Source organism: Semicossyphus pulcher, unplaced genomic scaffold (genome assembly GCF_022749685.1).
Source record: "Semicossyphus pulcher isolate SPU_LCO1_2020_fin unplaced genomic scaffold, fSemPul1.0.p SCAF_20, whole genome shotgun sequence".
In the NCBI taxonomy this organism is placed as follows: domain Eukaryota; kingdom Metazoa; phylum Chordata; class Actinopteri; order Labriformes; family Labridae; genus Semicossyphus; species Semicossyphus pulcher.
Genome location: NW_027211694.1, coordinates 8,322,654 through 8,337,865, shown reverse-complemented (window position 1 = coordinate 8,337,865; position 15,212 = coordinate 8,322,654). Strand labels below are relative to the sequence as shown.

The 15,212-nt window shown below is 44.6% G+C and overlaps 1 protein-coding gene across 1 annotated transcript in view; it reads left to right on the top strand.

Annotated features, from left to right (window-relative positions):
• pcloa (piccolo presynaptic cytomatrix protein a) overlaps positions 1 to 15,212 on the top strand; it is a 65,106-nt gene that overhangs the window by 18,298 nt on the left and 31,596 nt on the right. Inside the window, exons 4-6 of the mRNA XM_069671648.1 lie at positions 5,072 to 5,269; positions 8,838 to 12,930; positions 13,266 to 14,818. Of these exons, the coding sequence (XP_069527749.1) occupies positions 5,072 to 5,269; positions 8,838 to 12,930; positions 13,266 to 14,818 (5,844 nt within the window). The remainder of the gene's footprint in view (positions 1 to 5,071; positions 5,270 to 8,837; positions 12,931 to 13,265; positions 14,819 to 15,212) is intronic.

Genomic DNA, 15,212 nt, shown 5'->3' with positions numbered 1-15,212 from the left:
ATGCGCATTCAAATGAACTTTAAGTATGTTATTCACCAGAGGCACAAACTATTGTTCAGTAGTCGTAGAGGAAGACGACAGGTTAGTTAACATTTAGATACTGACACTTAGATAATGACAGCCGGAAGCATAACTCGCACTGTGCTGCGATGTTGCGAAGACAAAATGATGACAAAATTTCCACCCAGTGAAAGTATGTTTTTCACCAGAGGCCACGGCAACCAGAGACTGTTGATGGCAACTTTGAGGAGCGGTGTTGTGAGACTTGTTTGTGGTAATGTGTGCGCGCAGGTGCATGGTATTTATGAGAGACATGTAAAGGTTTCAATTTAAACAAAAAGGTGAGGACCCAGAAGCAGACTTAGATAAAGGATTTAATTAAATAAAAGGCAAAAATGCACAAACAAAATCTAACTCCAACAAAAGACAAAAAGGAAAATCAAAAGACACAGCAAAAAACTTCCAAACAAAACCAGGAACAGGTAATCCAAGGGACACGAGGAAATCAGGGGAAGCACGAAGAATATCCAAAAAAAGGTCAGGGACATAGACTCACACACGATGGACGACACAGTATAGACGACAATGAACAGGCAACGAGACAGGGGAGCACAAAGACTAAATAAACTTAGGTGGGGTGGTGAGGCTAATCAGACACAGGTGAGGCTAATCAGACACAGGTGAGACAATCAAGGGGCAGGTGAAAACAATCAGGGCAGGGCACAATCAAACAAGCGGGAAACACAAAGGCAGGAAGTGGACCAACACAAGAGACAAGGTGACAAAGTAAAACAGGAAATGATGTAATCAAAAAAAAACAAGTGAAATACTTAACTAAACAAGACTAAATTGTGACCCGAACATGGAATACACTAAACACAAAACTAAACAATGAGAACTCATGACAGAGACAAAGTGACATGGTAAAACAAGAAATAATATCTAAACCCTGAAATACAAGTCAACAACATTGCTAAACAAGAATAACTCATGACAAGACAGACGGGTTAGAAATGAGACGTCAGATGTTATAGAGCATCTTTGGTATTATACCGTCTTCATTTTAAAACATGTTTCAAAATTATAATCCTGATAATGATCCCTATTTTTAATAATAGTAATAATAATGTAATCTAATTTCCTCTTTTTTTCTGTAACTGTAACAGAATACCGTCACCTTTTTGTGTCCTAATTATGCCGTTACTTCTATTCCATTACTCCCCAACCCTGCAACACTAACATGCTAATTCTTGTACTAAAGCATTGTCAGTGCAGGTGCATGTTGGCAGGCTGATGTTAACATTCAGCTTATAGCACCGCTGTGCTAAACAGCAGCCTCACAGAGCCACTAGCACGGCTGTAGACTCGCAAACTGCACAACTTCTCAGAGCCTAAATTGTCAACAACAAACGTCCAAAGACAAAATATATTACATTTAAAGGGATATTACAAAGATATTCTACAAATACACGTGAAGCCACATAAAGTGATCATTAATTGACAGAATTATTGATCAATAATGAAAAGAAATCTCTAAGTTTAGAACCATTTGGGGGGGAAAGTGCTAATCAGCAGTGAGCTTGCTGCATCAGCTGGCAGGACATCTTTTGCTTCTGCTTTCTGCTCAGTCATGAAGCGATCCAGGCGACCTGGGGAGATAAAAGCAGGGTGATTGTTTACAGACTTCTGAAATGATTGTTATTACGTCTGTCGGAGCTGCCAAAGTTTCCTTTTGTAGCTTTTAATTCAGCTGGGAGGACAATTAATGACTTGATGGTCTTCCAGAGTGATTGCTGCAGGCGACTCAGCAATATTGGGCTGAATTTATGTCTGTGGCGGGGTTATTGAAAATGTCTTAAATTTACAGTTGCAATCAGAAATGTTGTGCGCCTCGAACCAGACATACCGCTGGTCCGCGTGTCCAAAAAGTTTCCATAGAACTGCCTCCAAAAACTCTGCGGCCTTATCCAAATGTCTCCTGGCATATCCTCGTCGACCTGTGATGTTCTTCTTGATCAAAAGTGCATCTTGGAGTCTGGCCATGCAGTCCTTGTTTATTCAGTGCTCATCGTACAGTTGCCACTGAAGCACTTTGCAGTAACACAGGGTTGCTCAGGGCTCTTGGAGAAATGTTGGGCTTTCTCCCACTGCAACGCAGGTTTGCAACTGTTCCATAGGTTTTAAACTTCCTTATAATGCTCTCAATGGTGTGAGAATATTCCATCATACTTTCTTTGCTGACTTTATGTATCATTCAGCTGATAAAGAAGTCATCCAAAGCTAAATATAGCTCTCTGAAAAATTTTAATTGGTAAATCCTTCCAGTCTTTGGGGGGGTTGAATATTTCTGAGTGTTTTCGAAGGGGCCGCAAAAGCCAAATCAAAAAGTGTGCCTGTCTTGAAGTGCTGATAACGTCGGTGATGACCGGCTCTGAAGTGGCCGAAGCTGACCGACTTCCTGATTGAGTGTGTTTGCGGCCCTCGCTATCGGCAGGCCATCTCTTTGGCTCTCAGTGCCTGCTCTCTCTGGTTTAACTGATGGGAGCCGTCAAGCTGAAGAAACTCCTATCTCGAGTCCTCACAGCGGGGCGAGGAAGGGAGGGGGGTCATGTAGATAGCGCGTGCTTGTCCGCGCACGCACGCACACTAAAACACACATGGCGTCTGTGCTGTGTCCATCATCATGTGTCTGGGAATGTAACTCAGTAACGTCAGCAAACATTCTCGATAAAAGGAGCCCTGGCATCTCTGTGTTTTTCGTCTTTCCTTCTTTCGTCACTATTTCTTTTGTCTCGTGAGTCGCAATTTGATAAACACAATAAAATATTTATCCTGTCAAAACATTTTCCCTGCCTTTTTTATGGTTGGGTACATGCCACGGAGATGTCTGTGCAGGTCTGTTATTCTCTCTAGAAAGTAGGCTTCCTGTGTTCGGGCACGGACTGAAAACAGGGCAAGCTCATGCCTTATTTACCCCGACTCGGCTGCTGCTACATCCCCCCAGTCGTCTCCCTCCGTCCTCCTCCTGTCTCCCTCCTTTCTTTCTGTGCTGGCTTGTCTGCTGCGTGGCTTAATATGCAGGCAGCGATCGTCTCTTGAAGTCAGAATTTAGCATAAACCCTCCTGTTAAGCCAGGCGTAGACGTTCACAAGTGGGGCGGGGGGTGGGGCGCAGAGGAGTGTTAGAGCACTGTTGACGTCAGAGTGGAGCAGGGTTCAAAACACGCTGACTATCACCTCTTCTGACAGTAGCTTTGTATGTGTGCTTGCACGTAATTCATGAGGCAGATGAGTGTGTGTGTGTGTGTGTGCTTTCCAAAATAAATGTTCTGGTCTCGTGTCCCCACAACAGATTGGTGGGTGTATGCGTCTGTACAGATTTAGCTACACATTTGTCATTCTTAAATGCCAACATGTTTGATTATCATCACTTTTACTTTCACTCTAAACAATGAAGCACTGGTTACTCTAATAATAGCTGCAGCTCTTAAATTATCGCGCCCAGCAGGGCCTTCCGCTTATGTTCCTCTAGAGCCCTGTGTTTTAGTGACTACATGGAAACTATAATAAGATGACGGGACAGATTTATCATGTTTCCCTCTCTCCCACCGAAATTAGCACATTTATAAATGCTGATTGTCTCTTTTCCCACTGCCAGTGAAGTACACTCCTGTCGGTCTCTTTTCTGCTGACATCACAAACGCGCCCAAAACAGGGTTAGTAAACAGTGAAGATGTTACGGTGGTTAGGTCTTTATTGTATCTATTACTCATTCAGTCTGTTTAGGAAACTCGGCGCCGACAAATGTAGAACGATGTTCGAGCGCTGCTCGGACGGAGACGGGCGGAATTTGTAGCTGAGATGACGAGGAGTCGCAGAAGTTACCGATGGAGCATAACATCGTGCTGGAAAGGGGGGCGGAGATTAGCGAGTCGACACTGTTTTTTTGTTCCCATCAATGCCGATCGGAGCCGAAGCGATAATTACCCGGGTCTACAGCAGAGTCATTTGACCTGGGTCTGAATGCCGATTGTGACCTTTCCCACTAAGCAAAAAAGCCGGGTGTTAGCGGGCTTTTTGATGAATGGGAAAGGAGCTCAACAAGGATTCGAGAAAGGGCACCCTGCGTGATTTCAAGCTCAAAGAACAGCACTAAAGCATTCAATGCTGGGCTTTGAATTAAGCTATAGTTGGAACTAAATAATATGTAGGGACAACAGAGTCTTGGGACAACCCTTTTTATTAGGGATCGACCGATTATCGGCGCCGATATTTGGCATTTTGACGCATATCGGCTGAGACACACGGCTGAGAGGAGAAAAAGTTAATTTCTTTGCAAATTTTATTTAACTTTGTTTTATTTACTTCAGGAAGTTATTTATTTATTTATTTATTTAAATTTTCAGTTAACTTTATAAGAGATGCCGCTGACCCTGGGAACTCCCTCCGCTTTTTGTATGATTGTTTAATAAACATATGCTTAAAGGCATTTAAACAAAGTTAAGTGTTGGAGTTTGTATTATTCAAAATTTTGACGCCAATATTTTCACTTTTACTGCAAATGAATATCGGCTCCAAATATCGGTTATCGGCCTCCTTGACTACTAATAATCGGTATCGGTATCGGCCCTGAAAAAACCATATCGGTCTATCTCTCTCTTTTATTCACAGACTTGCACACTGCACATGCATACAGTACTTTTTTTTTTCAGTCGTGAATGCTATAGCTGTTGAATTGACAGGGAAGGATACGTGTCATGCATACACACATGCACACCAGTCATACCAACACAAGTACACATTCAAACACAGTCTCTCCGTCATGTCTGCACAGGCCACCCAACTCTTTCTGACATGCATTGGTAAGCCCCTGTCCCATTACCATGTGTTATTCATGAGTCTATCTCTGACGTCCCGTACATGTAAAAGCTTCCCTGAAATGGAAGAAGTTGCATGGTGCCTTGTCACAGTGACGTTTCCCACGTAGAAACACATAACTGTGTTCGAAAACAAGCAGCAAACTGTACTTTAATATTAATTACTAACAATTTGTTCTCATTCTTGTCTTGCAGAAAGAATGGCTCTGCCTCAACTGTCAGACCCAAAGAGCCGTGTCGGGTCAGCTGGGAGACTTGCCTCCTCCAGCGATGGCGTCCCCGAAGAAGCAACCACCTGCTCCTGCTCCCTCCTCCGCCCCTGCCCCTGCTGCTGTAGATAGCAAACCTGTAGTAGAAGCAGCAGACCCAACCCCACCTGCTCCTGAGACCAAGGTAGAACCTGCAAACACCCCTATACCCGATAGTGAATTAATACCACCTGATCATGACGCCCCTTTATCTGGTATTGCCCCTCCTCCTGATTGCACCCCTCAGGTAACACCACAGTCAGAGGAACAAAAACAACAACTAGAAGCTGAACCAGTGTCGGAGCCTGTAATTCATCCTGAGCAACAAGCTCCAGTTTCAGAGCGTGTAGCTGAGGGTGTCCCTGCTACTGAGCAGCAAAACAGCTCTGAGAAAATAGGAGAGGACTCTCCTCGCCCTGACACAGAGCAATTTGATGCTGATCAACAGACACAAAGTGCAGCTGTCAGTGAAATCCCAGTAGTTGAGCAAGAGCAGAGTAGCTCTGAGAAAGGAGCAGAGGACTGTCCTCTCCCTGAGACAGAGCCATCTAATGTCGAGCAGGCAGCGCAGAGTTCACCTGTCACTGAAATCCCAGCAGTTCAAGAGCAACAGAGGAGCTCTGAGAATTTGACAGAGGACCTTCCTCTCCCTGTGGAGAGTGAGACGCAAAATCTGTTGACTAATACAGGTTCAGACAACACGACAATCCCCGTCGAGGTAGAAACAGAGCCAAATCCCGAGATAACTCCGAGTGAGGCTGCTGCTCCCCCAGCAGATAATGAGCCCGCTCCAGGACAGCTTCCAGAAGTGACAACAAATTCAATAGAGCCGAAGCCCGCCTCAACCCCAGAGTCAGTATCACAGGAAGTTCCTGCTGGTCTCGATCCAGAGCCAGAGTCAACAGCTGAAAATGTAAAAGAGGAAGTAGAACTTGTTAAGCCAAGTGAGAAACCCCAGATAGACGAACCCCAAGCTACTCCTGCAGATCAAACTCCGTCACATACGATAGACACAGCTCTCAATGTGGAGCCAGTCGCTACAAAAGTTGAGGAAGCCAGCGTATTACCTGAAGTCAAGTATGAAGTCACAGAAATAAAAGAGGTAGAACCAGAACCAATCACAGCAAACATAGAAGACGCTCCTCCTCCCCAAGTTGAGGTTGCGGAAAATAAAGCTCCTGTAGACAACAACGAGGTCCCTACACCTGACGAGACCAAAGAATTAAAACCAGAGGCAGAAAGTTGTGTAGAAAACAAGAATCCTGTGTCAGCTTCAGAGGAGGAAAGTCAGGGTAATAAAGTTGAAAACAAACCCATAGAAAAAGAGGAGGAGCCTTCTCCTCACGATCAAGCCGATAAGTCACCTCCTGTCACTCCGGTTGAAGAACAAACCAAAGCGCCGGAGACAGAAAGAGAGGAAAACACTGAGAATAAAGTTGTTCTTGAAGTGGAAACTGTTAAGCAGGAAATACCTGAGAGGGCTGAGGAGGAAATATCCAATGAGATCAAAACAATAAATGTTGTGGAGGTGAAAGCTGATGAAAAAGAAACATGTGGGGAAAGGGCGATTGAAAGGGCAGGAAATGAGAATAAATCATCTAATGGAGATGTCTTTGTAGAGGAGGTAGTTCAGAGAAATGCAGATGCAGAAGGGTCTACTGAGGTAAAAGCTGAAAAAGGGAGCGCTCTTGAAGAAGAGGCAACTGAACAGGAAACAGTTGAAAAGGCAAATGACCAGAAACCTCAGGAGGAGAAGGTTAATGAAGCAGAATCGAGTCCAGAACCCCCCTCTACTGAGACAGAAAACGTTTGTCCTGTCTTAGAGATAAAAGAATCAGAAGCAGCCGGAGAGCCAGCTGTCGCTGAAGAAATCCCAAAAGAAGGGATACACATACAAAACGACAGTGAACAAGAAACACAGGACAGCCTTGTAAAGACAGCGTCATTGCCAGAGAAGTCAGAGGAGACAGAAAAACCAGCGGTATCAGATAGTTTAGCCCAGAAAGAGGAAAAGCAGAAACCAATAGATACAATGTCTGAATCAAATGATAAATTAGAGAAAGCAGCAACTCCTAATTCGGAAGAAAAAGAAAATGTCACCGCCAAAGATTTAATACAAAGTGTAGAGATGGTGTCATCCCCAGAGATTGTTCGTGAGACACAAGTCGGAGATACAGCCTGTGAGGGGGAAGTCATTAAGCATGAGCCACAAGCTAGTTCACACGAGACAAACAGTATTGCAGAAAGTCGACGTGAAATAGAGCAAGAGACATCAGCTCTGACAGGCAGGGATGAGAAGCAACAGGAGGAAGTCACAGAGAACAAAGATAAAGAAGACAAAATAGAGTCCCAACCTGTTGCTGACAAAATCAAGGAACGTATATCAGAGTCGGAGACGAGCACAGTATGTGACAAAGATGGCACTGCGCAGATTGATGCGGCAAAGAGCCCAATATTAACTCAGGAAGAAGTATTGGAGGCAGCTTTTGAAGATGGAGGTGTGTCTGTATCAGTAGCTTCAGTCCCTGTAGCAAACCCTGAAACCCCAGTCTGTGTAGTTAGTGAGCAGGACAATGGCCCAAAGGATGAGACCACTAACACGGAGGACAAAAAGGAGGCTGAAGCTCAGCCCGTGGAAAAGCCCAGTGATGATGATGCAGTTGCTGAGGTGACCTTAGTATGTAGCACAAAATCTGCTGTGCTTTAAAATGCACTTCCTCCCTGTGGAGATCAGTAACATGCAGAGGACTGAACTAAATATTGTACCATGTTGAAATTAATATCTTAACGCTGCGATATACATTACAATATTTAGATTACAGACTGTAGCAAATTTCTAAAACTGTATAGTAGCTGGTAATTTAAAAAAAAATTTAATTGTGTAACCAACTTGAGTAATAAATTCTCCAAATTATTTTCTTGCTTTGTATGTGAACCTAAAACAAACAAATTATAACAATATATCGATTCAATGACAAACGATATGACGTCATCGATGTTAAACGCAAATATCGATCCATTTTGTGATTCACCATCTTAGCACCTTTATTTAGAAATAACCACCGTATGAGCATGGACGCACATACGATAAAAAAAAGAGTCCGTCGGCGATCACTGGTGTCTCCATAGTAGGTGCAGTAAACAAGTCCGGGCATGTCTCCCTCACTGCTGTGTTTCGGGAGATGTGCTGAGTCATGCTGCATTCAGGTGCGCTCAGAAACCTGAGTGCCCAGACACGTGACCTTTTTTACACCCACAGCACAGCTTTTTTAAATGCATTTTAATTTCATTTTATATTCATGATTTTAGTTTCATGTTTTTCAGAGTTCAGGAATACATTGTGTGAAGCCTTTTTTTGTTCATATTTGTGAGTTGATAACATAAATGTAATGGATTGTGTTAATGGGCATATATCGTCTAATATCGATCGCAGGCCCCAGAATTGAATCGAATATAAATCGTATCGTGGCAGACTTTGTGACATCGGCAAATATCGTATCATTGTTCAAACATATCGATATAATATTGTATCGTAATGAAAGTTGCGATTTACACCCCTACTCTACACATAGATTTAGAAAATTAACCTAAACTGACCAACTTTGTGTCACATGATCATAACTTTATTATTTCATGGATTGAAAAATGCACTACTGCTAATTGTAATGCATTATCCGAGGATAAAAACTTACTGTCTTTTTTCTATCCAACAGGTGAAAGCATTGGAGACATTGAAAGACACTGGAAAGAAAGAAATTATTGCTAAAGAGGCCAGTCCCACCAGCCCATCAGACCTAGCAAAGCTGGAAAGCACAGTCCTTCCAATTCTCGAGGCCCAAGCAGGCACGCAACCAAAGGATGATGAGGAGAAACTCACGGACACTCTTAAGATCAGACGCAAATTAGAGGTGCTTCCTCTCTCACCTGACTCACCTAGCTCAGAAGATGACAGAGATCTCTCTGAGAAGAATACCAAAGGTACAATAAAGAAGAAGCTCCTTGTGCCCATGGATGTCAGAGCAGATTCCTTGGATGAAAGCAGTGAAAGCATTGAAAAAGAGAGCCCTATATCAGGGGATGATGAGGAATTTATCCGAAAACAAATTATGGAAATGAGTGAAAATGAGGATGCTTCCCCGTCTGATGAGGAAAATATTATCCGTCGAAAGATCAGAGAGGATGAGAAGAAACAAACAGAACAGAAGAAAACAGAGGCTGTAGAAAGGAGCTCATCAGGAAAAGCTAGGCGACTAACCAAGAAGAGCACTATCAGTCCAGATGATGAAGAACATAAGCAACTCTGCAGTTCATTGGATAAAGCTGATATAGACAAAGAGGAGGTACCAGAACCAAAAGTAGAGGAGCAACAAACTGGTACTGCAGTTCGCAAATTTCAAACAATGGAACTGAATACAGTCAGCAGCCCTATGCGTATACCTAGTGATGATGGAGAACCAGAAATGGAAAGCCTTACAGACTCTCCAGATGATCGGTCTAGAGGTGAAGGGTCATCCAGTCTCCATGCATCAAGCTTCACTCCTGGTACATCCCCAACATCCCTCTCGTCACTTGATGAAGACAGTGACAGTAGTAGTCCCAGCCATATCCGTTCTGGTGAGGGTAAACAACATAGAAAAGCAAAACACAGACAACCTGGCCAAATGCTGCCAACTATTGAAGACTCTTCTGAGGAAGACGAGTTACGGGAGGAAGAGGAGCTCCTAAGAGAGCAAGAAAAACAGAAGGGCTCAGGAAAAAAATCAAAGAAAGATAAAGAAGAGATTCGAGCCCAGAGGAGGCGAGAACGTCCAAAGACACCACCAAGCAACCTGTCCCCAATTGAAGATGCTTCACCAACCGAGGAACTGAGGCAAGAAGCTGAAATGGAGGAGATCAGACGATCATCCTGCTCCGATTTCTCCCCAAGCCTTGAATCAGATCCTGAAGGGTTTGAAATCCATGCCGCAAAGATAGCAGCTGTTCAGAAAACATATCAACTGCCTACATCAGTATGTCTTCACTCCCCAACAGATGACCAAAATACTGATGATCCACAGAATAAGACTCTTAAGTCTGCTGATGAGGCCTATGAGGAAATAATGCTCAGGGCTACATCTCCAACAGTTGGGAAAGGTGAGATTCAACCTGGTAAAGAGTCCCTTTATGGAGGTATGCTCATTGAAGATTATGCCTACACATCTCTTATTGACAATTCAACAGTTGATCTGGGGGAGCCAGAGAAGATTGTTGTTCCTGCCCAACCCAAAAAGCTGAGATCCCCGGATGAAGTTTATGAAGACATGATAAAGAAACGAAAAGAATTCATGAAGCTTGAGCAGGAATATCAAAATATGCAGCCAAAAATGGAATGCACCAACCCAGAAATTGTGCTGGAACTTGCCGAGAAAACTATCTCCCAAAGCAGTACAGTTACATTAGGCAAAGATGGGAAGCCATTGTTGGATGCAGAAACTGCCTATGAAGAGCTAATGAAAAGGGTGCTAACACCTGGAACAAGTCCGACTCAGCAGGAGCCAGAAGTTGATGCAACTGGATCTAGAAAAGCGCTCCACCCCATCCCAGACTTAAGGGTGACCCAGTGCTCATCCGGAGAGTTGTCTTCTGATGATGAGAGTATAATTAAAAAGGAAGAGGGGGTAACGGAAGTTTCAGAAGTCGCACAACCTACAGAAATTGAGTCTGTGATTTCTGAGTTGCCTCCATCATCCACGTCAGATCGGCCACCTCACATCATAATTGCAGAATCCCAGGCTGATGTTGTAGACTTATCTAGTGAACTCTCAAGGACATCAGCCCATGTGATTGCCAGTGTATCTCCCTTGCCCACAGTTCCCCAGTACACACCAAGCATTCCCAGCGTAGTTTCAACTGCCCCGCCTGTGCCCCCCAAGCCAAGCGTCATGCGTAGGGCTAATTCTCAGGAAAACTCAGAAGTACCTGTCGCGCCACCACTGCCTCCTCCAACCCCACCAAAACCTACTGTTTTTCCAAGGAAAGCTCCAGTTCCACTTCCACCTCAGGCTTCAGCAACTCCAATCAGGCCAGAGACGGTAACTATGACTGCAGCAGGAGGACCACCCACAAGACAAGTAGTTACACCAATGTACAAGCCTCATGTTCCCCCTCCTGTTCCCCCAAAGCCATCCGTTCCTGCTGGGATTGGGGATAGCCACAGACAAGGACATGGGGTCAAACCACCAATTGCACCAAAGCCTGGCTCACAGCCTTCTTCACCTGCCCATGCCACACAACCACCAAGACCCACTGTACTTCCTACTGGTACTACTGACATAGCCCTGAACCTGAGCCCTTCCTCTGAGAGCAAGCAGTTTCAGCCCTCACCAAAGTCTCCTTCTTCTCCAAGATATGCCAGAAATCTTCGTGACACATATGTGGTCATCACACTGCCATCTCAGCCTAGCTCTCCAGTCGACAGTATCTCCACTCAAGCTCCTTCTAGCCCTGGCCCAGCATCTCCTGCACATCAGCCCCAAAGCTATCACCAGCCACAGCCTCAACCTCAATCATATCCACAGCAGCATCCACAACCAACCCCTCCTCAAACAACCAGGGTGCCTCTGGCATACACTCGTGTGACAGAATCCATTGAAAGTCAAGAAATTTGTGGTCCAGAAAAACATGTGTCCAGTTCTTGTCACATAATTGAGGCTATATCTGCCTCAGCACAGCCACCTGTGGTTATGCCTAACCTCATCTCTCAAGTAGTTACCACTGAAGTCCAAAGAACCACTGTCTCTGTTGTTCATGAAAGGACACCACCACCAGTGCCAGCTCCAAGGGCAACTGGTGTCCCAATCTCGATGGAAAAACCTAAGCCCCAATTGCCCACACAGAATGGACAGACCTTCCAACCCTCTGAGGTGGTAGATCTTAGGACTATGAAGGTGGATCCAGAGTCAGACATGAATGGTGTTGATCTGTCTGCTGGCCCAGACTCAAGACGTCAGTCCTTTGCTGCCGAAGTCAGTCGTCACAACAGTGCAGTGCAGTCATCTGTGGTCAACCTCAGTGCCGAATCATCCACTGTCTCTATAGTGACTGATAGCATCACCATTGTGACCTGTGCTGCCACTATCCAGCCATGTGACAATGTAGACACATCTCAAGTATCTTCAGTGCCCCTCCAGCTTACCAAAAACAAAGCATTTGAGCCTGTTTCACAAATTATATATCGGCCAATTGATTCTCAGCCCTCCACTCATGCTGGTACAGAGATCCCTATTAACCTCTCAGTTGGATCAGGCACAGTTGGAGGGAGTTTCCAGGCCACTCCTGTGACTATTGCACCCACTTCTGTTGCAAGTTGTGTTGCCAATGGATTAAATGCAGGTACAGCCACAGTGGCAGGAGCTGTTGACCTTAGCACAACAAAACCATTCAACACTGTGGTGTCAGTGGATGCTGCTTCTGCAGAAGTGGCGACAGCTGTTATCACTGATGATGATGGCAAACCAGTGGATCTGACTGCGGGAAAAAGAGCTGTATGCTGTGATGTTGTGTATAAGCTGCCTTTTGCAGGAAGCTGCACTACTCAACAACCAACAACACCCCTGCCTGAAGACCGTTTTGGATATCGTGATGATCATTACCAGTATGACCGATCACCTTATGGCATGAGAGGATTTGGTGGAATTAAACCATCAATGTCAGACACCAACCTAGCAGAAGCTGGTCTGTTCTTTTACAAGAGTAAGAACAGCTATAATTTCAGTGGCACCACAGAGGGTGCAGTAGATCTTACCTCTGCAAAGATTTCTGATGCAGGTCAGTGCAGTGACATTGCAGACCTGTCACTTAAATGTCCCTTTGAACTGCCTCCACTCATTCATGGCTAACATGGTATTTTTTTGCTTTAGTTTTGCTTTTTTTGTTTTGCATGGACAATTCATATTATTTTTTTGTTCTCTCAAAATTATATTTTTGCATGTGCCTGCATGCTGTTACTGTACGTCTTGATTTTGCTTGTTGCACTTCTCGACATTGAAGATTTTTTTTCCGTTTTTCCACCTTTTTTCATAATTTGGATATGGCATGGCTTGCTTCAACATTAATAAGTCTACAATTCAACTACTCAACTGATATTTTTTGACTTTTGACAGGTGAAGCTGTTGACTACTCCAAGAAAGGGACTTACGCAGGAATGACCATCCCACCCTATTCCCAAGCCAGAGTCACAAGTGCTGGTGGTACACTCTTTGGTACAAGCAATGTCTTGAGATCATCAAATGGGGTGGTTTATTCCTCTGTTGCAGCACCAATTCCCTCTACGTATGCCATTACTACCCAACCTGGGTCCATATTTAGTACGTCATACAACACTCTGTCAGGTATGCATACCAGCGACACCATGCCTTCTTTGTCAAATCTCCAGAACTTGCCGCTTACACGTTCCCACAGTTTCTTGTCCACCATCTCCACTACTGAAATAGAAGAGCTCAGAGATGTCCCACTCAATCTGGAGATCTCAAGAGATGGTATGACTGCTGCTCATGCTGTCAACACTGCGACAACATCTTTATCCCTTGACACCTACACTGATGCATCCCTAGAGGCCATAGCTGCTTCACTGGAGGCTCTGTCCTCCCCCATGGTTCCTGGGGATGGCCAGTATATGGCAGAGCGTGAGAGGCTAGAGATGGAGAAACTCAAGCAACAGCGCCTGGCTGAGGAATTAGAGTGGGAGCGTCAGGAGATTCAACGGTTCCGTGAGCAAGAACAGCTCCTAGTACAGAAGGAACTGGAGGAACTGCAGGCCATGAAGCAACATATCCTGTCTCAACAGGAAGAGGAAAGACAGGCTCACCTAATGATGCAGAAAGAAACCTATGCTCAGCAACAGCAACAGCTTGAGCAGATTCAGAGACTCCAAGAGCAACTGCGCCTACAACTTGAAGAGCAAAAGCTTCGTCAGATGTATCCTGGTGGGGACATACCAGGGCATGGCGTGCAGGAGGCAATTGTCTTAGGACCTGATGGCACAGTGCTGGCCAGAAAGATCACAGATAGTGGGTGCCAGACAGATGAAGAGGATGAGGCAGTCAGCAAAGCTTACACAGCAGGGAGAAAAAAGCGAAGTGCTAAAAAGAGTGTTGACAGTTGTGTGCAGACTGATGATGAGGATCAAGATGAATGGGAGGCTCAGACAAGAAGCCGACAAAGCCGGCCACGCACTGCCAGGGGTGATAGGGGTGATAGGGGTGGACAGTCAGAAATGTCTGTTCAAGCCCACACTGAGATTTCTATTCAAACAGATTCAGAGGGGAACATCAGAATGGACTCCAGGATGGAGCTGTCTGATTCTGAAAGGACTTCACCAAAGAGGCGACCTAACCCCTTAGAAATAGGCCAGTCTCCTAACCTTAAAGTCGATTCCTCTACACTTCAGGCCCCTCCTAAATCTCCCAAAGTGCTTTATTCCCCTATATCCCCCTGTATATCCCCTAGCAAATCCTTGGAGTTTGTGTCCTATGACAAGTCACTGGGCGATACAAGCCCACAAAAGCTAAGAGGAAGTACAGATCCATCACATACTTCTCCTGCAAGTCCTAGGGGACCAAAAGCCATGCAGAGATCCATGTCTGACCCTAAGCCCATGAGTCCAACAGGGGAAGAAAGGGCAACATCTGGAACCCAATATGGTGAAAGCTATACTGTGAGTATTACTTTAATTCACAAAAACAGAGAACATGGGCACTGCTTCAAAAAAGAACTGTAAGAAGATGAGTTGTTATCTCTGTGTTAACTGTTCATTTGGGCAAATATGTGCAAAATTTATTTAGATAAGATTTAGATTTCTGGAGAGGTATTTTCTGCCTGTGCCCATGTTGTTGATGACTTAATTGCTTTTCATTATTGTTTATTCATACTTGATTTAGATGATTTGCACATCATACACATCATGTATGACATGCATCTAAGGCACTGGCAAAATAGCTGGCCTTGGAAGATGCAATTCACCCATATTGCTGCACAGTTCTTTATGCAACCAAACAGGCCAATGTTTCAAATTCAGTGGGAAAAAACAATAGATACAATGGAGATTCAAC